This window comes from Mesocricetus auratus, unplaced genomic scaffold, assembly GCF_017639785.1.
Source record: "Mesocricetus auratus isolate SY011 unplaced genomic scaffold, BCM_Maur_2.0 Super-Scaffold_100013, whole genome shotgun sequence".
NCBI lineage: Eukaryota > Metazoa > Chordata > Mammalia > Rodentia > Cricetidae > Mesocricetus > Mesocricetus auratus.
Genome location: NW_024429196.1, coordinates 72,944,120 through 72,969,213, shown reverse-complemented (window position 1 = coordinate 72,969,213; position 25,094 = coordinate 72,944,120). Strand labels below are relative to the sequence as shown.

The window sequence follows — 25,094 nt, the reverse complement described above, 5'->3', positions numbered from 1 at the left end:
GACTTCTGTAGGGTCCCTGGATGACTGGAAATCTGGGCTGCGGGCTCAGCTATGTGTGCGAACGATGTGTGCACAGATGTGCATGAGGTGTTGGCGGGGACACCAAGGCGTGCTCACACTTGGAGAGACCTAACTTGTAGTTGGGATGAGACTCGGGAGGGTTTCAGATGGAGGTGGCCTCATGGCATGGGAGCTGTAATTAGGGGCAGACAGGACCAGCGAGCCCATGCCAGCAATGGTGATAATCCCATCCACTCTGCTTTGGTACTGCGTTGACGATCATGTCTGACTTTTCTTCTTTGGCAGGCCAAACTCAAAGAGATCAGCTTGTCCACGGTGAGGTTCATGGAGGAGCTTGGTGAGGACCGGTTTGGGAAAGTCTACAAAGGCCACCTGTTTGGGCCCGCCCCAGGAGAACCAACCCAAGCAGTGGCCATCAAGACGCTGAAAGACAAGGCCGAGGGGCCCCTGCGGGAGGAGTTCCGGCAAGAGGCCATGCTAAGGGCACGGCTGCAGCACCCCAACATCGTCTGCCTGCTAGGTGTGGTGACCAAGGACCAACCCCTGAGCATGATCTTCAGCTACTGCTCACACGGTGACCTCCACGAGTTCCTGGTCATGCGCTCACCACACTCGGATGTGGGCAGCACCGATGATGACCGCACGGTGAAGTCGGCCCTGGAGCCCCCTGACTTCGTGCACGTGGTGGCGCAGATTGCTGCGGGCATGGAGTTTCTGTCCAGCCACCATGTGGTCCACAAAGACCTGGCCACGCGCAACGTGCTGGTGTACGACAAGCTGAATGTGAGGATCTCAGACTTGGGCCTCTTCCGGGAGGTGTACTCTGCAGATTACTACAAACTCATGGGCAACTCGCTGCTGCCCGTCCGCTGGATGTCACCCGAGGCCATCATGTACGGCAAGTTCTCCATCGACTCTGACATCTGGTCCTATGGTGTGGTCCTCTGGGAGGTCTTCAGCTACGGCCTGCAGCCCTACTGTGGGTACTCCAACCAGGACGTGGTGGAGATGATCCGCGGCCGGCAGGTACTGCCCTGCCCGGATGACTGCCCCGCCTGGGTCTATGCCCTCATGATTGAATGCTGGAATGAGTTCCCCAGCCGGAGGCCCCGCTTTAAGGACATCCACAGCCGCCTCCGGGCCTGGGGCAACCTATCCAACTACAATAGCTCAGCACAGACCTCGGGAGCCAGCAACACCACACAGACCAGCTCCCTGAGCACCAGCCCCGTAAGCAATGTGAGCAATGCCCGCTACATAGCACCCAAGCAGAAGGCCCAGCCCTTCCCCCAGCCTCAGTTCATTCCCGTGAAGGGTCAGATCAGACCCTTGGTGCCCCCAGCTCAGCTGTATATCCCAGTCAATGGCTACCAGCCAGTACCAGCCTACGGTGCTTACCTGCCGAACTTCTACCCGGTCCAAATCCCCATGCAGATGGCCCCACAGCAAGTGCCCCCCCAGATGGTCCCCAAGCCAAGCTCACACCACAGTGGCAGTGGCTCTACCAGCACAGGCTACGTCACCACGGCACCCTCCAACACATCCGTGGCGGACAGGGCAGCCCTGCTGGCCGAGGGCACTGAGGATGCACAGAACATCCCGGAAGACGTGGCTCAGAGTCCTGTTCAGGAAGCGGCAGAGGAGGAGGAGGGCTCTGTCCCAGAGACTGAGCTCCTGGGAGACAGCGACACTCTCCAGGTGAACGAGCCCCATGTCCAGCTTGAAGCCTGACGAGTATTCCGGGCCTGGCGCACCAGGATAGAAGTCCCCGATGTGACCAAATGGGGACCCTCAGAATGGCTCTGAGGAGTCGCAAACAGCGTCCCATCACCAGAGCCCAGGGACTGGCAAGCTGGTTTGAGCCTGCCCACCTGAGACTGAGAAATCCTCCACTATCTCCTGCACTCTGGGCCCTTAAAGTCGCCACTGCAGCTCCGGCTTGGCTGGACGGCATTTCAGACAGCAGTCTAACACAGGCAGCCGTCCCAGCAGCATGACCTCCTCAGAGACGGGACAGGGAGACCCCACCCCCTGCTTTGGCATCCTGATGGTAGATAGGTAGTGAGGGATGGTGTGCAAAGAAACAGGCTGTGTCTTCACTGAGGACTCAGGAACCAGGGAAAATAGGGCTGCAATGGGCAGCAGAGAGGCACCTTGGTACTGAGACATCCCCCCCCCAGTGAGCCTCCGGCTGGCTGACGGCGTTCTTTGTAACAGCCAAGGGCCAACAGTAGCGGGATGCTGCCACCTGCTGGCGCCCAGAGATAGAGCAGCTTCAGAAAAACAGTTGCGAGTGCCTTGTATTCAAGAAAAAAATGTGCCTTTACAGAAACCAACAGAATTTTGTATTTTTGCAAAGGGTTTAACTATACTGCGTATGTATTTTGCCTTATTTTCTGGAATTTAAGGGGAAATGTTTCCTGGGTTTAGAATGTTCAAAAGGAAGCAACATTGTACAGAAAACAGTATTGTTAATTTTGTTTTTTTAAAGAATCATGTGCAGACCTTAAATGTAATTTATATGGTTTTCTGTGTGCAGTTTTCATGGAAGTATTTTGATCCTAAATAATGACTTAGTAATTTAACTGTGCGTATTATGTTGGATGTCATCACATTAGGGACGTGTCTGGCTTCGTTCTGCCACATGTGAGTGAGATTCGTTCCTTTCGGAGTGCCACGAAAGGTCAGCTGCCTGGCGCATGTTGTCAGTTCCCTTTCTAGGCCTCATGCCTGGAGTACCCAATAAATGAATATTTGTTTGGCGCTTCTGCAGGTTGGAGGGGCATTGTGTTGAAGCAGGCACCTGCTGGATGAGGGAGGACTTGAATAGGGCTTGGGCTGAGCCTTTTTGTGGATTTGCAGTTTTGCAAGGTGCTGCGCCCTCTGAGCTGCCTGTATCCGAGAATGTACGGAGGATGTCGGATTGATGACACAGAGACCAGTCAGTGGTGCAAAGAAAACTTTTAACCGGCACCAAGGAGGCTCAAGAAAACTTCCCAAGAAAGGCTTCCCTCAAGAAAAGCTTCCATTCCCTTCCTTACCCCTGGCTGGTTCTGCTCTGACACCAGAGTTGGCGAGGGGGCGGGTGTGGGGTAGGGGGTGGGGATGTCAGGAAGAGGCGGCTAGCCATTGGAAAGATCAAAATGTGGGTGTTCCAGTGAGCGAGCCCTTATCGGGAGCTTAATGCTCCGGTAAACATTTCTTAGGGCACTGTATTGTTTTTAGTAAATGTGTTTTTAGTAAACATTGTCTTACAGCTGCCTGCTCCCAGGCTGATGGGAAAGTGGGCCTCCGGCCAAGGTCTGTTGTTCCCACAGCTAGGACCAGCGGCTCCATGAGAATGAAGGACAGGAAAATGACAGAGATGAGTTCTCATTGCTCTTTTTCTCCTTCAGTTTGTGTTACTGTGTGTGTGTGTGTGTGTGTGTGTGTGTGTGTGTGTGTGTGTGTGTGGTTCAGTTATCTCCTACAATTCAGGCTCTAGGAATTGAACTCAGGTTATCAGACTTGGTGCCAAGTACCTCAGCCCCTCCCTCCCCTCTCCCCCCTCTCCTCTCGCCTCCCCCTCCTTCCCTCCACACATGCTGAACCAGGTCTCTACCATTATATCCGTTACTCTGCCTTGGATTAGCCCCCACCCCACCCCCCAGTTTCCTTCACTGCACAGATTCAAACATGGGCTTGGATTAACTCACACTGTGAGCCTTACAGAGCCTCGGGGATTGTCTAACCACTTTTGAGGGAAAGAACTCTTATGCAGAAACCACCTTTTAGCAGCAAGCCCCCTGCCTTGTGTTAGATCATAGAACTGACCTTGTCCAGCCCCTCCTGTCTTCTTGACTAAGCAGGGGATAACTGGTGTAGAGACCATGGCTGAGGACTAAATAATAACAAAAGTCACAATTGCACAAAAACCTCAGAGTTCCTCAACAGAAGTAAGGTAGGTTACCCGGGAACCGTCTGGAATGAAAGGCCAGAGGGTATTGCTTTGTTGTTTCTATGATGTATGCACAGGTGTAGAAGTAGGTAGAGGTGTGTGGGCTTATGGTGGGAGGCTGGGGTCAGCGAGGGGTCCAGGCTCTCCTGGTATTCCACGACAAGCATGTCCATTCCTCTAGGTATAAAGTGATCCCCTCTAGTACAGGCGTCTTATTCTGTGCCTCAGAGAAGTCTGGAGAGTTCTTTGGTGGCCTGCCCATGGGAGATAGGCATGGGGAGGCAGAAGGGGCCAGAGTGCCCTTGATGGGATAGCCGAGTCCTTACCCCAGCCCTGGTTCTCCCCTTACTCTGCTGTCCCAGTGAAGTCCTGCTTAAATCCACCCAGAAGCAGGGAGCTGTAATGTGTGCCCTGATGTCAGCGTGGGTGGTTCTTTGGGGGAAAGAAGGAATGTGACTGGGGTGTGGATGGGGTGCCGGCGTGGGTCAGGGTGTCCGCAAGGGGCATTGGCGGGTCTGAAGGTGCCTTCAGGAGGGTAGTGACATTGCCTGAAAGAGGAACTCAGCCTCGTCTCTAACTTGAACACCTGGTGGGTTAACTGTAGTGTGGAGACCCCAGGGTGAAAATGGGAAACGACGTTTTGTGCTTCTCCACAAACAGGGAAGCCACTTCAGTCGACCGAGCCTGGCCACCACCGCCGGTGCCGTGGGGACATGGAAGCAGAAGTTCTACAGAAACGTTGGGAGGTATTTCTGTCACAGTGGGGGAGACGTGTTTGGGGATTTCATGAAGGTTAAATATAAAATGTTCATTTCCCCTTGGTCTAATCATAAACTCAGTGTGAAACTTGAGGAAAGGCTATCAACCTTTGAAAGCTCCTGTGGTTGAGCAATGGTGGTTTAGTTGGAATATTCTAGAACCATGGACTCAGTTCAGGAGAATGCCACTGGTGGGTAACTGTTCTGTGCTCGTGCCCACCAGATTGATGCTCTCACAGCTCAAGAGCGGCACCTCACATTTCTGAGTGAGCCACCATTATTAAAGCCGTCTGTCCAAGCACTGGATACATTTTCCTGTACTGACTTATGGCGGGTGACTACAGTACACGCCAGGGTTACCTACCTAGGGCCATCTTGTTCTCTGTAAGACACGACTTCTGCCTCACTTTGGAAATGCTGCAGTAGCAATTCGGGGACGGTCTGTGGGTTTACAACTGTCTCAAACAGGCGTCATGAAAACCGCCAGTCCCTTGTGAGTGTGTATGAGAACTCACATTTAACATCCAAGGTCCCTTGGAAGCCAGATACAGTGACAAGGACGCTAAAACAAGAGGATGACCTGAAGCCCTGTCCTTTGAGACCAGCCTGAGCAAAGCAAGGGGGCCACCATCTCAGCAAACAAGATGTCATTCAGGCGAGGTTTTAGGTGGGCGTGGGGGCTGGGGTGCGTCGAGGCCAGTGACCTCCCTTGAGGTGTCTGTGCCTCCAGCCCCACAGCTGGAGTCAGTGAGCTTCCTAAGGGCCACCTCCGCCCCACCCGCGTCCTCCCCTCGTCATTCCCCACAGCTGCTGAGGCTTGAGTGTCTGACGTTAGTGGATGAGTCCCCCGGGAGGGACACCGGAAGGGAAACAGCAACGTTTGCTGGGGGAGAAAAGTCTGCAAATGACCAGACCTAGTTGCCAGACACCAGCATTGAGGCCAGGGGAGTCTGATTGCCGCTGCATGTCATTGGCTTGGCTTGACTCTCTTGGCCACCGAGTCACAGGTGCGTTTCCGGTACCCAGAGATGCAACGGAGCAGTGAGTTTCACTCCCAGACTTCCTGCCACATTTTTTCATATAACGGACACCACTGTTATGTGGGGATCTTCCCAGGGCTTCTGTAGGCCCAAGCAAGTAAACAGTTCACATATTAATATTAGCTGCTAATTAGCAATTAGTGATTATATAATAGCATAATGAAATAATTAAAATAAGTAATAAATAATACGTTACACAAGCAGGTAACTAGTTAATATATTCTTATATTTCTTTTCTGTGGTAACTCTTCCCATAATTATTTTTTTTTACATTTTAAAGACACTTTGGTGTCTTTTTTTAAGATTTATTTATTTATTACATATACAGTGTTCTGCCAGAAGAAGGCACCAGATTGAATTGTAGATGGTTGTGAACCACCATGTGGTTGCTGGGAATTGAACTCAGAACCTCTGGGAGAGAAGTCAGTGCTCTTAACCTCTGAGCCATCTCTCCAGCTCCCCCCATAAATTCTTTTCTGCCTATTTCTTCCCACTGAGCTGTGAGTCTTATGCATGGCCAGGAGCTCTGAGTCTTACCATGACCTTAGGAAGCTGAGGCTGAAGTGACTCTTGGTTGACTTGACCCATTGCACGCTTGGATGGCTTCCCTCTGTGGTTATCATAAACAGTGCTGCTGTGGAGAACCTGTCCCCGCCTCCTGCAGATCTGTGGGGCTGTGGAGACATTCCTGGGGTTGCCCTCACTTGTGAAAGTGGGAACCCAGGAAACCAATGGTGTGTGAGTATGGAGAGCACTTATCCTCTCAGCTTGGGATGGGGCTCGGCCTGCAGGCAGAGGTGCATGAAGGGGCCTGGAGATGCCTGAACTCTCAACCCGAGTACACACCGTAATATAGGAAGTCGGGCCAGATAAGCATGCTGGCTTTGTTCTCACATTCTCCCAAGAACTGGGTTTCAGTGAGAAATTTTACCCCCATCAATAAACAAACAAACAAACAAACAAACAAACAAACAAGTTCAAAACCAGTCTTGTATTGCGAGGCTCTTGGGACACCTGGGAGAATCCAGAGAGGGACCAGGAAATTTACCATTTCTTTGAAACTTCAGAAGGCAACAATAGGTTGGGTGCCTTCCCTCTGTGGCTGTCATAACCAGTGTTGCTGTGGAGAACCTGTGTCTGTCTCATCTCTACTCCAGACCCTTAAAGAGCTCAGGGCTCCTAGGCTTGGGCAAGACTCACTGCTCAGTGGGAAGAGAAAGGCAGAAGGGCATTTATAGGAAAAGTTAAAACAAAAAGGAAATGTAAGTCTATATCAACTATTTACTTACACCCCTTCCCCAGAATGCTCCAAAATTGTCCATTCCCTGTGACTATTCAGTTGAGGTGTATCAGGGTCAACTGGTCACCTTCGTGTATGATTGATGGCTTGCAGGTATAGACAGAAGGAAATGACACCCACACAGATAGAGACAATCCAGGACAGGGACAGCTGTCCTCTTCCCCACAGGCTCTGGCTGCCCACGTGTGTCCCCACTGCCCATATATGCCATCTCTGTACTGAACAGTCTTAGCTCCTCCCCATCACTTTCGGGTTATGTACGCCACTGTCAGCAGCCGCCCCTCCATTCTTGTCGTGTCACCTCTACGGGCCATGAACAGTTCCCAGTGTTTAATGTAGGCGTTCTTCCCTAGGCTTGGTTGGTGTGTGTCTTGAGACCTGTTCTATGTGCCTTATTACTAAGCCAGTAGGCTGTAGAACTCTTAATCCTCCCATCTCGGTTTCATAAGTGCTGCGATCACATGTGTGGACCACCAGACTCTACTGAGTTGTAAAAATTGTCCTCTCCTTAGCATGGTGGGGGTCTTTACTGTAAAACCGCCCGGAGCTACCTCTTTGGAGGAAAGCCAGCCTAATCTACCAGGAATGCGGAGCCATAGGAATTTGTTAACAAAAAACCCATCATTCATTTCAGAGATGTAAACTAACTAAAATTAGGCTACAGAAATTGACATATGGTTTGCCTGGAATACCTACTACCATCCTGTCCTTTGCTATCTGGCTCCTATCTGGAGCTGGCCCAAGCTCTTTCCATAAAAAATACAGAGGAGGACTCATAATGGGCTCTGGATTAGCCAGAAGCCAGGTGCTCCTCCTCATGGAGAAGGCTCAGGTCCTGATGGGGATATGTTTCTCTAATAGAACAATACTGGTAGCATCATTTAATAAGACGTGTTTCTGGGCCCCCGAGTAGGATCGTCTTTGCATTCAGGACTTATCATCCTTGGTGGATGGAGCCATCACTAACTCCAGCTCCGAGGAATCTGATGCCCCCCTTCTGAGGGTAACACACACACACACACACACAGACACACATGCACTTTAAAAAAATACACCTTTGGGGGGGCTGGAGAGATGGCTCAGTGCTTAAGAGCACGGATTGTTCTTCTAGAGGTCCTGAGTTCATTTCCCAGCTTACAACCACCTTGAATGAGATCTGGTGCCCTCTGCTGGCATGCAGGCAGAAGACTGTATACACAATAAATAAATTAAATTAAATTAAAAAAATACACCTTTGTAAAAACTCATAAGGAAGAACTTATTTGGGTTTACAGTTCCAGAGTGGCAGTTCACAGTGCTGAAGGAGGCGTGGCCACAGGCAGCTGGAGCAAAACGCTGAGAGATCACATTTTCAGCTATGAACAAGAGGTGGGGTGAGTCGACAAACTTGCAAAGCCTACTCCTGGTGACCTCCTTCCTCCAGCAAGGCGCTACCTCCTAAAGTTTGATAACTGTCCGGTTAACTAGTTACCTGAAGGGGTTTACAAAGCAAGGCTTACAAACTTTAGTAGAATTCTCAGAGGAGGCGTTCCGACCCAAGGTCAAGTGTCCCTGTTCTCGGTTACTCACCTCTGTCTGCTCAGCGGCTTGGGCTGCCATTATGTCCACACTTCTCTGCAGCCGGGCGTCTACCTGACAAGATGTCAGGGCTTGGCTTGACATCTAAATGGAGCTCCAGAATGATGAATGAATAACTGGCAAAGTCCCAGGAGCCTCAACCGACAACCGGTGGATAATTTGCAGTTCATTCATATCGTTGCAATGTCTATACCACAGCCATTAAGATGAGTGAGCTGGATTTCAGAATACTAAAATGAATTAATATCACCACTGTTCATGTTGACAGAGAAAGCCATTTGCAGAGGTGGCATGAAATGTGATACGACTTAGACAAAAGTGAAATACAGGAACATGTTCACACAGCGAAAGAATGAGCCTTCCAGCCACCCCACCCACCCAGGAGTTGTCTTCCCTGGAGGGGGAGGAAGGGAGAAGGTCGCAAAGTGGCAACTGGGGAATAAGTTCCACAGCTTCCAGTTTGTTTTCCTTATAATAAGTAAGTCCTAAATGTATATGGTAAAAGCTGGGGATATGTTGCACCATGACAGTAATGAGGACTTTGGGGATTGCCTTCATTAGGAATATTTTGAATTTGAAAAGTAATAATGAAGCCAGAGGCTGACCTTGTCCTCTTCCATTGCTCTCCACCTTTTTCTTTGTTTGTTTGTTTGTTTGTTTGTTTTTGGAGACAAGGGTGTTGTTGGATCAGTTTGTACCAGGCCCTTTGCAATCATGAATCCCAATGACCCAAATGAGAAGCACACGCCCTGGTCACTGAACTACTGTGACCATTGGCAAAGCTGTGGTTGGTCCAAAGCCTGAAACCTTTTGGCTGATTAGTTCAAAATGAACAGCTGTGATTGGCCAAACAAGCGGCTTCAATTGGTCCAAACACCCCTGCTCAGACCCACTCAGGGAAGATGCTCCCCTGTGCCTCCTGTCCTGGCACTTAGTGTCAGGTCTACCTTCCATAGTGCATGCTGAGCCAATAACCAGCAGAGGAATCCACATGCCTGTCCCTGTCCCCAACACCAAAGTTCTACGGTTATAGACACGTCTCAACAGCTTTAATATGTGGGTGCTGGGAATCCAAACTCAGGTCCTCCTGGTGCTTGTAAAATACACTTTACCCAGTGAGACAGCACTCCTATCCCTGTCTTTGATCTTACCTAGCAATCCCATCCACCTGGGGCATTGCCCTCCCAGGAGGAGGATTACACCTGACTGCCAGGGCGATCCTAATGGCACCTATCGTCCCTGCTCCAGCACATTCCTCAAGGGCCGGACTCCCACATGCCGTCCCAGTAGAGACGGGGATGGGGAAAGTGTGGTTGTCTAAGGGTACTTGTGTGTTCTAGCCATATGACATCCATAGATGGAATTGCAGGTCCTGGAAAGCCCACTCGCACATTAAAGTGAAGTGACAAGCTGAAGAGAGAAGAGCCACTGACAGAGGGTGACAGAGATGAGGTGAGGGACACAAAAGCAACCCCAGAGTGAGTAGCAGAAATCATAAAGGTCCCTAAGCAAAAGCAACAGGGACAGACGGACAGGAAAGGAAGACGCACCAGCCACAGAGAGGAAAAAGAGCAAACATGGCTGGCACTATTAGAGCAGACAAACAGCTTGCAGAACTGCAAGGGAAATGTCGAGGAGCCCCAAGAAGTCTGAGGACTCGGGCCAGACTTCCAGTAGGCTCCCCGGTCTCCTGGCCTCTCCTGAGTGGTCCTGCTGGGGGGGGGGTATCCTCCCCTGGATACTCCTCTCCCTCAACTGTTGGACTGGCTGTTAGCAGATTGTGCATGGTGTAATAGTTGCACCCAGGGCAGGAGTGTGAAGGAGTAGATTGATGGGGAAAGTCCTTCTGTGTATATGTTGATAAGTAAAGCACTGTTGGCCAATAGGGAAGCAATATAGGTGGGACTAGGAGTCGAGGAGGATCCTGGGAAATGTAGTCAAGAGAGGAGCAGCCATGTGATCTCAGGTAGAGAGGACACATGAGTCTGTGTCCTCGGTAAGATAAGTCCTTGTAAAAATATTAAGATTTGTAATTGTGGGTTAATAAGTCAGAGCTAGCCAATGAGAAACCATAGCAAATGGCCAACAGCTTCATAATTAATACAGTGTCTCTTGTGTTATTTGGGGACTGAGCGGCGGGATCCCCAGGCGGCTGGCCGGAAGAGTACACAGTGCAGTAAATGATGGAATAGGGTGGGGTTAGATGATGAAGAGGATCTGCAGAAGAGCTCCAGAGAGGATCTCAGTGCCAGGACGCGCTATAGCGATGGCCTCCGCCACGGGCCATGGGGCCTGTACTCACGCCCTGCACAGGCCCTCCTGTGTCTCAGGGAGCCTCTCACTGCTCTTCCCACCGGCCTGCTGGGAGGTTCACTGCGGTCGGCCCGTCACCTGAGGTTAAAGATCTGCCTTTGGACCATTTCTGTCCAGGTTGAACAGAAGAGCCCATGGCCAGCTAACTGCTGGTAGTTGGTCATCCTGGGTACTCTTTACATGTGTTTGTATAAGCATCTATATTTTATAGGAAACTATATATATATGCATATTATTGCTAAGACCTATATATGTACATATAAATATTTTCGTGTCCTTAGTAGGAGGGCAAATTCCTTCCTGTGCACACTGATCTCTTCAAAGGGATGTTTTCTGCAGCTCACTGGAACCAGAAGTTCGTGTTTCGGGCTCCTCTAGCCCCCTGCAAGTACCTGTGTGGGCAGCAGGTGGCGCTAGAGTCCTCGCCACTGTGCAGCTGTATTTATGCCCAAAGTCCTTAGCTCTTTTCAGAATTGACCCAGGTGGGTGATTGGTTGCAGTAGATTCTTCATCGGTGGGTATGGTATGAAGGGAAGTGCCAGAAAGGAAACAAAAGACTGCCCAACAATTCCCAAACCTGATTTAGGTGGGTAAAGGTCAACAGACAAGGTCCGGGTCGCATGGGGATGGAGTGGGGCGTACCAGCTGACTGTACAGGACTAGCTTTGCCTCCTGATGAACAGCACCATCACCCAGGAGGGAATATTACACCCTCACAAAGAGAAGGAAACGGGGCCCAGAGAGCAAAGCTCTTCTAAAGAAACAGGAAGTCAGTACCACAGAGATAGCTGCATATCAGTGTCCCCCGACGTGTTATTCACAGTAGAAAGTAGATGGGAACGGTCTACGTCGACAGAAGAATAAGCAGGGACATGTGCCACATACAATATTCACATGAAAAGGTTAAGGAGGTAAGTAAAAAAAAGGCAAAGACTAAGGCAGCCAATGGTGTGGAGACAAGAGCAGAGCAGCCCTCGCTTTGGACATTGTGACCTAAGGGATGAAGGTGTGGCTGTCCCTGACTATGGCCAGGTCTCCTTTTGTGGAGGGCTGAAGGCAGGGTGGCGCATGGTCGGGGAGGGGCAGTGACATGTGACTGAGGATGTGTGGGGAAGGTGCTCCCAGGTGTTCCTTATGTCGGTCATCATAAACAGCAGTAGAAATATACCAGGACCTATGCTCATATGCTGGAATCTTACAGCCTCACTGCAGCGGTGTCCAGACGTAAACTCTGGGAGGTGATTTAGTCTTGAGGGCTGTTATCTCATGAATAGGTTAACCCATAAATGAAGTTGAAGCTTAAAGGCACTGTGGAGAGGTGGTCAAAACATAGGAGGTCCAGCTCACAGGAGGCAGCAGGCTCCAGGGACCATGTCCTTCCTGGGAGGAGCTGTGGGTCTACCACACACCCCCAATGTGCTGGTCAGCCCCACCCCAGCCCCCCACAAACAACTAAGCCAACCATGACAGAAGCCTCGGAAACCATGAGCCAAATGGGGCTTTCCTCTGGCAAACTGATTAGCGCAGGAACTTGTCATGGCAACGGAAGGCAACTTAACACACACCAGACCCAGTCTGTCACAGTAAGTGAACAAGATGCCGAGTTCGAGCTGTTGGATTTCACAGAGGGGCCAGCATAGGGAGATTTTGAACTCCGATTTCTGTAGGATTCTGTGGCAGGGGGGCTAGTGGGGAGAAAGCCGAGACGGCTTCCTGCAAAGCTCAGGGGACAGCAGATCCCTCCTAATAACCGGATGCAGGAAACCCAAGCTTCTGTAAAGGCGAATGATGATCCACACTCTCCACTGCATCACTTAACTGGAATTAGTCATTTCTAGGAAATTAAGAAATAACGAGGGAACTGACAGAGTCTTTTTCATTAAATACACGTGCTTGCCAGAAGTAAACAAGGGTCAAAACTGAATGAGACGCGTGCTGAGAATTGAATTATGCTAATTTTGATTGTAACAAAATCCAACAAGTTGTGGTTTGTATGATGAAGAAATAAGCATCAAGGCAGAATTTTTATGATTGGTTTGTTAGGCGTGTAGTTAATGGCCTCTGACTACGGAATCTTTGTCAAGTATCCAGGGCTGCTATGTTGCCTTGAAATTTGTAATAATTCTCCAGTGAGGCAATGGGTTATTTATAACTTAGTTACCACATAGTCTAAATGATGCCAACACTGCTATGCCCTGGTTAGCCGAATGACTTTCCCAGGATGGAGTCTGTCTCTGATGGCTTCTAACCATTCTAGACTCGGTGTCTGGCATTCCCTTTTCTCTGGTATTCCCTTCTCTGGGGGACCATCCAGATGCTTTGTCTCTCTGGACACACCCACTTTTTTTAGCATATTGGAGGGAGGGGCTCTCCCCAGTTCTTATTTAGAAAGCATGCATTTAACTGGTATGGGGTTGCCATTTGAGATGAGCTCTCTGGTGTAACCTGCAGAGTATGTGGACTGCATTTCCTCCTGTCTCTGCCACACAAGGTCTTTCTGGGCTCATTAGACTCATCAAGAGTAGGAGAGTACAAATAGAGGCATGCCCAAGATCTCTTACTTTTTTCATTTCTAGGAGCATGCATCGACTTACATGTAATTGACCCATTATTTATCAATTAATTTTTAGACCTTACAAAGTTGTTTTTGGAGATAGGATCTCATGTATTCTATCCTGGCCTTGACGTCACTGTGTAGCCAGAGATGACCTATCTCTGAGCCTCCTGCCTCCACTTCCTGAGTGCTGGGATGACAGGGTGTGCCACCATGTCCTATCATCTATGCAGTGCTGGGATGACAGGTGTGTGCCACCATGTCCTATCATCTATGCAGTGCTGGGATGACAGGTGTGTGCCACCATGTCCTATCTATGCAGTGCTGGGATGACAGGTGTGTGCCACCATGTCCTATCATCTATGCAGTGCTGGGATGACAGGTGTGTGCCACCATGTCCTATCATCTATGCAGTGCTGGGATGACAGGTGTGTGCCACCATGTCCTATCTATGCAGTGCTGGGATGACAGGGTGTGCCACCATGTCCTATGTATGCAGTGCTGGGATGGCAGGGTGTGCCACCATGTCCTATCATCTATGCAGTGCTGGGATGACAGGTGTGTGCCACCATGTCCTATCTATGCAGTGCTGGGATGACAGGGTGTGCCACCACGTCCTGTCATCTATGCAGTGCTGGGATGACAGGTGTGTGCCACTATGTCCTATGTATGCAGTGCTGGGATGACAGGTGTGTGCCACCACGTCCTGTCATCTATGCAGTGCTGGGATGACAGGTGTGTGCCACCATGTCCTATGTATGCAGTGCTGGGATGACAGGGTGTGCCACCATGTCCTATCATCTATGCAGTGCTGGGATGACAGGGTGTGCCACCATGTCCTATGTATGCAGTGCTGGGATGACAGGGTGTGCCACCATGTCCTGTCTATGCAGTGCTGGGATGACAGGTGTCTGCTGGCTCAGGCAAGCACTCCACCAACGGCACCCAATTCCCACCCAATATTTTGGAGGTACACATATTTTAATGAGTCGAGTGACTGTGCTCAACATTGAGAATGTGGTACCCAAATACAGGACTTGATTTCCTGGAGTCTTGTGGGAAAGTTGCTGATAGAGAGTGCCGTGGTGCCAGGAACAATCTGAAGTAGAACAGTAATCTGGGTTTGTGCCAGGTCCCCCATGGTGAAGCATCAGCATTGTCCAAAAAGGGCACTGAGAAGATCTGGGCTGTCTATGCCAGGCAGAGTACAGGGAATATGCTCTGCATGAAAATCCCAGGAAGATGCTAGCGTGAGATGTTTGATGTGTGTGTGTGTGTGTGTGTGTGTGTGTCTGTTTGTGTGATGTACATGTTCCCATGGTGTATATACATGTTCCTGTGAGTGTGTATGTGCTTAGTGGTAGGTACATATGCAGTCTGTGTGTGTGTGTGCATGTGTGTTATGTACATGTATCCATAGGTGTATACACATACCTGTGAGTGTATGTATGCTTGGCGGTAGGTACATGTGCACTCTGTGTGTGTGTGTGTGTATGTATGTATGTGTGTGTGCATGTGCACTGGAAAGTGAGTGTGTACACATGTGATGGCCAGAGGTCAAGCAGGATTCAACTTTTGCTCTTCACCTTATTTTCTTAAGAAAGTTGGAGTTCATGGATTCAGCTAGGCTGGTTGGCCAGCGAGCCCCAGGGATTTGCCTGTCTCTGCCCCTGTGTCCATCCTACATTGGATTTCAGACACAGGTCACCACTTCCAGGTTTTATCTGGGTGCCAGAGATCTGAACTGAGGTCCTCATGCTTACACAATAGGCACGTTAACAATGGAGCCATCTCCCCAAACTGATGACACCATATCAAAGGAATGACTCACTTCTTTGTTCTTCGTCTATAAACTTAAATTTATTTTTAAAGCTCATTTATTTTTGCAATTAGTCAGCTTCCTGCATCAGTCAGCTCAGGGTGCTATAATAAAACATCCCAGAGTGAACGCCTGGATCCACAGATAGGTAGATAGGTATTCTCTCCCAGTTCTGGATGTTGGAAGTCTGAGGCCTATTCCTTGTCTAGTAGACGCGTCTGCCCCCAGTTAGTCTCTCTGCATCCTGATTTTATCTGATCAATAACAGGATCCAGGCCCTCTCTAGGGACCTCATTTTTACTCCATACTTTTGAAGATCCCCTTAACTGCTAACACAGTCACTTCTGAGACTGTATTAGAGATTACAACAACAACAAATGAATGCCAAATAGGTTGGGACGAGGGGGTGGGGGGGCCTCAATATAACCCACGGCATTCTACTCAAGTAAATGCTTTTGTCCAAATATCATTTCCAAAGAATCTTAAGACAAAAGAGAAAATAGGTTTTCTTTTGAAACTTTGGGAGCACCCCTGTCAAATTCAACTAGATTAAGCAGTAAGTCACTATGCATACAGTGTCCTCCTCTAGAGAACAGATGTTTAGTTGGAGCCTCTGGCTCACCCCTGTATGGTCTGGAAAGCCCCATTCCTTTGTCTGTCTCTCTCCAAACCCCACCCACTCAGAGAGTCTCAAAACATAGGAAAGGTACCAAAAAGTCAAGTTCTATATTTTTGATAATTATTGCAACTTCCTCCCCTGATGCTACCAGCTACCCAAGTCCCTGCCGAAGTGCTTGGCTTTTGACCATACTTGGGCACAAACCCAGCTGTGGTTGACAGGACATCGCCCCTCCCCTACAAGCTCTAAAATCTCCCTGCCTTAGCTTGGGTTTGAGATTTCTCTGGCCTCCTTCTTGGAGACCAGTGAACCTGCCGGGGAGCAGCTTTGTTGAATATACCTGTTGTTGGAGAAACGTACCATGGGGGGCGGAGCAGAAAACCTACTAACAGCCGCTGTCACTGCCTGTGTGTAATTGAACCAAAGGGTCCCTTGCTCTCCAACCAGTCAGTTCCTTTCAGATGTCTAGAAAGGACAATGGGAAGACTCCCAGGAGTGTTTGCATGTTATCATCTGATATGTATTTCATGTATTAATGAAAAGAAGTGAAACGGGACATTGTCATATCAGGCCATGCTACAGGTGTGTGTGAAATGAAGTGTGGCCCAACACCTGGACACAGGCTCCCTGTGTGCCCCTCACTGTTGCTGAGATGGACTGTGTACGTGGGTAGGAGAGGAGGCTCCGCCCACACTGCTGCCATGTTGTGGAGAGAAGGATGCACTTTTCATTGAATCTGAAAGTCACACATTGGCATAAACAATCCTGCCTTTCCCAATTTCAATGAAAAAAATTATATTCTCTTAAATAAAAATGGCTCTCCAGACCAGAAATTCTCCATTCTGACATCTGTCCAAAAATGTTCTTTCTGCCTTCGCGGTCATGACTACGAGTTTAATGTCACTACCCCCCTCCTTCCTGCTGTCACATTCTCACGGAAGAAGCAAGTGAAAAGGTGGCATTCCTCCTGAGAGCACTCGAGACAGCAATTCCCTGTCAAGTGAGTTGTATGAACGTCCCTGAGGTGCAAATGCTGACACGCCCTGCCACCAGGAAGCTCCAGTTTGCTCGGTTTGTAAAAAGTCATGCCTGCTCTGTTGTTTTCTCTTTTAAAAACCAGATCACATGTATCTCAAGTTATAAAGACAAAGATGACTCTTGATCCTCCTGCCACCCAGGTGCTAGGATTACAGGCTATGCCCAGATTGTGGTTTCGTTCTTTGGCTGTGATAAAAAACAAAACAATACAAAAACCACTCTGACCAAGAGCAACTTTATTTGTCTCACACATCCACATCACAGTCCATGAAGGCATGACAGAAAGTCAAGGCAGGAACCATGGAGGAATGTTTCCACTGCTTTCTTATACAGCCCAGGGTAACCTGCCTAGGGAATGTCAGCCCCCATGGTGGGCTGGGCCACCCTACATAAATTATGACATGCCCACAGACCATTCTGATAACGACGATTGTTCAACCTAGGATATTCTCTTCAGGTAACTCTAGACTGTGTCAAGTTGGCAGTTTATGCTAATTAGGGCAACCACTGTCACTAATTGTATGTGATGACGGGGTATGTGCTGGGCAAACCCTCCCCCAACTGACCTGTGTCTCCAGCTCATCTTGGTCTACCTTTTGTAGAGAAAGAAAGCCAGCGACAGTCAGAGTCTAGACATCATTCTCAACAAGGACACCCCACACAAATGGTCTGCCTCAAGACCTTCTTCTACTAGACACAGCTGGATGACAAAGGCTAGACCACTGAAGAAGCTGTGGCTCTGTCTCCTACCCATAGGGTCAGAGTCTTGCTATATAGCCCAGGCTGGCCTGAAACTTATTAAGTAGCCCAGGTTGCCTAAGTGTCCTGGTGGGAATCACAGATGAAAGGGGGTAAAAAGAAAAGCATGCTAACTTTACTTTTTTTTCTTCTTTTCTCGCTATTTTGGGAATCAAACCCAAGACTGCACACCTTCTAGTTGAGCCATTCAGCACCAAGCTGCATCTGCAGCATGGAAAGTCAACTGTCCTCACTTCAGCTGACTCGGGCAAAAACAACATTAGTAGACTCCAGTAAGTTAAGGTATATGAAGTCACACCTGGAACAGATGGTAAAAGCACAACACAGTCACGTGAGTAAATAAAACCAAGTTCTAAAAGAAGTCGAACAGCCACGAAAGCCAAGAAAAATAAAAGTAGGAGATGAGTGGATGAAAGATACAAAGGAGACCGGGGCTGCAGCTTGCCTAAAGTCCCAGTACTGAAGAAAGAAAAGAAGAAATGCCAGATGAAAGTCCCAACATATCATCAAGACTTTGTCAGCCTGGCGGTGGTGGCGCACGCCTTTAGTCCCAGCACTCGGGAGGCAGAGGCAGGCGGATCTCTGTGAGTTCAAGGCCAACCTGGTCTACAAAGAGAGTTCCAGGACAGCCAGAGCTACACAGAGAAACCCTGTCTCCAACAAACAAAAAGAGATTAAAGCTAAATGTAGATGTTTTAAGTACATCAACTAAAAGACAGAGATTGACAGGGTGGATTTAAAATCAGAACCAAGGTGCTGGAGAGGATGTTTAGCATTGAGACCCTGTAGGGCTCTTGAGCAGAACTGAGTTGGGGCTAAGCCAGGACACTTCACAAGAGCCTATAACTCCATCTCCAGGGAATCGAGTGTAGGCAGGCCTATGAGATGAGGAGAATTCTTGGGAGAGGACGCAGAGAGAAGTCGCCAGGGCAGACGCTATGTAGCTACTAAGGGAGCAATATTCTCCGGTAAAATAAGACCACATGGAAATACTGAGATTAATAGAAATTGGTTAATAATTAAGAGAGAGAGCTAGCCAATGAGAAGCATAAGCCATCACACAGTTTAATAATTAATATGATAATTAATGTAAGTCTCTGTGTGTTTATTTGGGGCTAACCGGCTGTGGGACCAGATGGAACAGAAACTCCAGCTATAACCCAGTGTCCTTGTCTGGCTTCTGAGGTACCCATATTCACACACGCTTATATCCCCATCCCCCATACACAAACACATAATTAAAAAAATAAAAAACAAATCTTTTCAATCATAACCCAACTATGTAGTCTTCAAAAAAGTCTCTCCACATATAATTGTAGCATGAATCCTGATTGGTCTCAATAGTAAAAACTCAGAGTCAGATATCAGGGGTGAAAGCTGAAGGATCAGAGAAGCAGAGCAGCCAGATGCTAGAGTCCTTACCTCTACCAATGCTCAGACAAAAGTGTGATCCTGTCCTCAGTCTGCCTCCTCAGACTGACTCAGTCTCTACGAATCTTCAGACTGCATGCTCAGACTGAATCCTCTGACTGCATTAAGCTCCTGTCACCTCCAGCCTTATGTTCCTCTCTCTGCCCAGCCATATCACTCCGGTCTCCACCTCCCCAGTGCTGGGATTAAAGGCATAGGATCTCAAGTGCTGGCGTCACCTTTGTGTGAGCTCTGTTACTCATTTAGACAGATCCAGTCTTGTGTAGTCCAGGGTAGCCTTGAAATCACAGAGATCCATCTGCCTCTGTCTCCAGTGCTAGTATTAAAAGTGTGCCACCACTGCCTGGCCTCTATAGCTAACTAGTGGCTTGACTCTGCACTCTGATCTTCAGGTAAACTTTGTCTGATCACAAACAAAATATCACTACATATAAAGATCTAGGTTGGAATTAAAAACAGAAAATACATGAAAATATCAAAGACAACAAATAATGTCTGGGTTGGTATAAGATAAAGTGGACTTTAGAGCAAAGAAAATGCCACACGAGCAGGAAAAAATATTGCCTAGGATGGAAAAGTTAATATAAAAGAAACAATGATTCTAAGCTTGAATAAACCACACCAGACAGCTACAGAATCCATGAGGAAAGCAATGGACAAAACGGAAGCGGGGGGGGGCAGCCCAAGCACTTTGCAGAGCCTTTCGGGAGCATGTTGGGGAGCACAGACCCTGTAAGATCCGGACTTGTCCTTCATTTGACTCGATTTACAGTGGTTTCAGCAGTGTGCTGCAGTTCCCAGGAATGTGTAGAAACAAACAGACAAATCGGTAAACTGGTATGCCTTGGATTGGATGCAGGGGAAGCAATGTTGCTACACATGCCACAGATGACAGGCATCGGCAGCAGTTCCCCAAGCTATGTTCCCCTTCAGAAGAACTCACTGTTGCTGGCATGACTTTTATAACCTTTGATCTGGGTGGACACATCCAAACCCAAGAACATGGAGAAACTACCTTTCTGCCACCAACAGCATTTTATTTCTGTGGGTTGTACAGACCATGGAAGACTTTTAGAGTTATAAGAAGAACTTGAGTCACTAAGGACAGATGAAACCATTGGCAATGTGCCTGTGCTAATTCTTGGAAATAGATCAGCACACGTGAAGCCATTGATGAAGGAGGTTAGAGTGAGAGATGTCTGGTTTGTGTGGTCAGAGAACAGGAAAGGGCGGTGTGGCGCTGAAGGAGCTGAATGTCCAGCCTCCGGAAGTGTTTGTGGGCAGTGTCCTGAAAAGGCAAAGCTATGGAGAAGGCTTGCGCTGGATGGAACAGAACATTGATTAGCAGAGGCCCTGCCCACTCACAGCCAAGTCTTCGAGATCCATCCCCAGCCTGCATTACTTGAATTCAATAGACTTTTGTTGGCTTCAGAATAGACGCTTTTTAGATTATTAATATATCTACCTGAGTGGAAATTGTAAGCCGATTCATGTAAGTCTGAATGTCACAATGTTAGCTGTCTAACTCCATACTGACAGTTTCTACAGTTTACATCAGCTTGTCACCGCTTATAAAGATCACTTTCCCAGTGGTACATTCGAAGCACTTTTTAATCGTGTGAAACTACAAATATAAACCATACTTAAAAATTCACTGTGTGAAGCTTTTATGTACTTTATGAAAATAGTTTTTCAACTTTCTGTTGTCACCTATCTTGTGTACGGTTAAAATCTTACCAGTGACTGCAGGATGCCTTGCCAAGACTGCTTTTTCTAGTGCAAACATCATGCAATAAAACAAATGTTAAAAAAAACTGAAAAGAGAAATAGGTGATTTTCACATTTGCAGTTGGAGGCTTTGACATTCCTCTTGGAGTAAGAGAAAGAGTTAGGCTCAAAGATAGGAAAGACAGAATAATTTCTGCAGTGTCCACCAGGGTTTAACTGACACCCAGCACATTCCCAGCAGCAGGGTATACCTTCCTTTTAGAGATGGAGAACACACCCTAGAGAGATCAGACTCTGAGCCATAAAGTGAGCCTGGGCAATTGTTAAGGCTTATTTTTTATTATTTTAAATTGTGTGTATGTGTGGGTATGTGCACACAAGTACAGGTGACCACAGATGCCAGAGGCATCGGATCCCCTCAGAACTGGAGCTATGGGTGCTTCTGAATCCCCTGATGTGGGTCCTGGGCATGGAAACCTAATCCTCTGGAAGAGTGGACACGAGGCAGCACTCTTAGCTGAGCCAGCCCCCCTTCAGCACATTAAAGCAACTGCAATTATATAGAGACGGCCCTCGAAGGGAGTGACACTGTTAGGAGGTGTGGCTTTGTTAGAGTGGGTGTGGCCTTGTTGCAGGAAGTGTGTCACTGTGGAGGTGGGCTTTGGGGTCTCATATATGCTCGAGCCACGCCCAGTGTCTCAGACGCTTCCTCTTGCCTGCAGAGCAAGATGTAAAACTGGGGTCTTCCAGCACCATGTCTGCCTGCATGCTGCCATGTCCCACAATGATACAGTGGACTACACCTCTGAAACTGTAAGCCACCCCAATTAAACACTTTCCTTTATAAGAGCAGCTGTGTCCCTGGTGTCTCTTCACAGCAATAGAAACCCTAAGATATGTTCTTCTATGTTCAGGGTGGGGGGGTCAAGATCATGTTGGGGAAAACCACAGAGATAGCTGACCTGAGCAAGAGGGAGCTCATGGACTGTGGACAGACACTTGGTGAACCTGCATGGGACCAAACTAGACTCTCTGAATATAGGTAACAGTTATGTGAGTTCATCGTTTTGTGTGGTGGTGGGGGGGGGTCCTTGGCAGTGGCACCAGGACCTAACTCAGAGGCATGGACTGGCTTTTTGGAACTCATTCCCTATGGTGGGATACCTTGCTCAGCCTTGATACGGGGAAGAGGCTTGGTCCTATCTCAAGTTGGTAATCCAGACTTTGTGGACTCTCTAAGGAAGGCCTTACCTCCACTGAGAACTGGAAGAGGGGGAGACGGGGGTGGGAGGGTAGGTGGGAGGGTAACTCGGTTTGGTATGTAAAATAATACTTTAAATAAATAAAAAAGATACTGATCTTGGACATTCTAGGATTAAACTAGAAATAAACAACAGAGATAGCTGGCAATTTATCTTTTACAGATGCTTCTCTTGGGGTCTGAATGACACACTTATAGATAACTTACAGTTCATGAAAAAATTGCCAGAAAGTACCCAGAACCCACATAAGAGTCAAACATATTAACAGTATAGTATATGTAACAGAAAACTGCAAGAACCCCACCTCAAACAAGGTTGAAGGTGAGGGCTGATACTAGAACTTGTCCTCTAACCATCACATATGTGCCATAGCACATGTGTGCATCTGCATACACATGATACCTACATGCAGATAAATAGGCAGTCTATACACACAGAGACTGTATGCATACAAACACATATTCTCCTGAAGAGGCAAACCTTATTAATGAGATTGCTAGTGATCAGAATCCTTCAATATATAAACTTAAATACACAGGTCATTCCAGGTATGCAAGGCTGGCTTGATAATGAAAGTTGGAGTCATCTGATGCCAGATATAGAGACGGGAAACCACGTGATCACATCAAGTGAAGAAGCTGAAAAGGCTGGGCAGTTGCCAGTGGTTCTGGAAATATCTTTGAAACCAGGCATCATAGGAGCATCTTTAACTTCATGAGGGACAGGAGCAAGGACCTGGCAGCTAGAGCCGCACAGAGTGGGGCAAGTCCTATCAGCTTCTGTGACTTGCGGTGAGCCAAGGGCCCCCTCTCACTGTTGTATTCAATACACCGCCAGAGTTCCAGGCTCTCTGAGGAGGTGGGAAAGGCGTTACAGGTCAGGTCAACTGGAAAGACTGATGTAAAATTATTCCTCTTTGTAGATGGCATGATGGCTAGCAGAGAGCTAGTGGAGATTAAAAATAAATGACCAATAGGCTATAGAACCCCCAAGTGCTTGGAACTAATAAGTGAATTCACAGTGTCTCATATTATTAGCTTGATATATGAGTCAAACTCATTGTGGCAAGCCAGGCTTAAGTTGCTATATCCTTTACAGCCATTCAGAGTCAACTGGGTTTGGGAAAGCCTACCTGGGCTTGTGTGCTCACTGTGAGTCACAGTCGTCAACCCTATGTGGTTGCTCAGGGGGAGACTTAGATTAGTTGAACAAAGACTGGCCCATGAATAATCTCCCAAGCAAGAACAATTGTTTTGTTTGTCTGTTTGTTTGGGGAGTTGCTTGTTTGTTTGTTTTGAGACAAGATCATGTGTGGCCCAGGCTAGCCTTGAACTAGCCTTGTAGCTAAGAATGACTTCTAACTTTTTGATCTTCCTGCTCTACCTCCTGAGTGCTGGGATTACAAATGCTCACCACCATGCCTATCTGGGTGCTGTGCTGGGTGTGAAGCCCAGGCCCTCTTGCTTGCTAAGTGAGTACTCTGACAATTGAGCCATATCTCCAGATGCCCAGTGACTTCTGATAGAGTTGCAATAGTGGTTTGATGGAGGAAGGATAGACTTTTCAACCTCAACCTCATACCTCAATCCCACACCCACTCAGAATAGATCCCATATGTGATGGCAATTCTTGATTGTCAACTTGACCACATATGGAATTATCTAAAAATCCAAAAACTGGGGGCATACCTGTAAGGGATTTTTGCTTAATTTGTTTGAAGTAGGAAGGTCTGCTTCTAATCTGGGTCATGGGGCATGAAGGTACATGGCTTTAATCCAAATCTTGAGGCAGGAGGTCACACCTTCTGCTGGAAGCCTATGTAAGGATGTGAGAGGAGGGAACTTTAGCTCTTTGCCTGCTTTACTTTGCCTTACTAGCAAGTCCAGTCCTCCACTGGACTTAGAGCCCACTTCTTTTGGATCCTATTGTAATACCGAAGACCAGCAGAGACATCCATCCCCACAGACTGAAGAACTATTAGATTCTTGGATGTCTGCTTCATTCACAGCCAGCCATTGTTGGATTAGCGGGACCACAGTGTGCAAGTCATTCTAATAAATCACCCTTTCCATATAGAGAGAATTTACTCTGTAAGTACTGTTACTCTAGAGAACCCTGACTAGTATACCACATTTTAAAAATAAAATGTAAAGCTTATACAAGTAGAAAGAACATAGAGGGAAGTCTTTGGGGGACCATGATCAGTAAAGTATCCCACTCGTAAAATCAAAGTGTGTTGCATTGAGGGAAAAGATGGGAGAGTGGACTTCAGACCAAAAGTTGGAATTCTGGGGTGAGCAAGACAGCTCAGCAGGCAAGGGTGCTTGCCACCTAGCCTGGTGACTTGAGTTTGATCCCCGGGACTCACATGGCAGAAGGAAAGAGCAAACTTCCACAGATTGCCCTCTAACCTCCACACGGAGTGGGGCAAGCACCCTCCCTGACTCTCATATGCAAAATACACATAAATTTTTAAACGTGATAAAATATTAAAACTTCTGCTCTGAAAGGTGGGAGGACAAGCTGCTTACCATGATTAAGTATTCACAAACCACGTATTTGATGTGAACTCATGCCTAGAATAATAACACCCAAAGTCAACATTGAAAGAAACATTAGAAAGTGGCCAGGAGGCAAGAAGAGGATATGAAGATGGAAAATACTCATTGAAAGGATTTTCAGTATTGTCAGATTATTAAGAAAAAAATGAGTTGGGTGGTGGTGGTGTATGACTTTAATCCCAGCACTTGGGAGACAGAGGCAGGAGGATCTCTGTGAGTCTGAGGCCATCCTGGTCTATAAAGTGAGATCTAAGATATCCGGGAATAAATGGAGAAACCCTGTCTTGCAAAACCAAAAGAGAAAAGAAAGAAAGAAGAGGATGTTAGACATCACTTTGTATCTATTAGACAAGCTAAAATTAAATTTGAATGGTGG

At 47.8% G+C, this 25,094-nt stretch overlaps 1 protein-coding gene and 1 pseudogene across 1 annotated transcript in view; both read left to right on the top strand.

The window, feature by feature from the left end:
* The window catches only part of Ror2 (receptor tyrosine kinase like orphan receptor 2), a 169,856-nt gene extending 167,067 nt beyond the window's left edge, over nucleotides 1-2,789 (top strand). The window contains exon 9 of the mRNA XM_040755982.1: nucleotides 307-2,789. Coding sequence (XP_040611916.1) covers nucleotides 307-1,752 — 1,446 coding nt within the window. The 3' untranslated portion in view covers nucleotides 1,753-2,789. The remainder of the gene's footprint in view (nucleotides 1-306) is intronic.
* A 4,522-nt stretch (nucleotides 2,790-7,311) lies between these two features.
* On the top strand, nucleotides 7,312-20,512 carry LOC101831634 (annotated as a pseudogene).
* The last annotated feature ends 4,582 nt before the right edge of the window (nucleotides 20,513-25,094 follow it).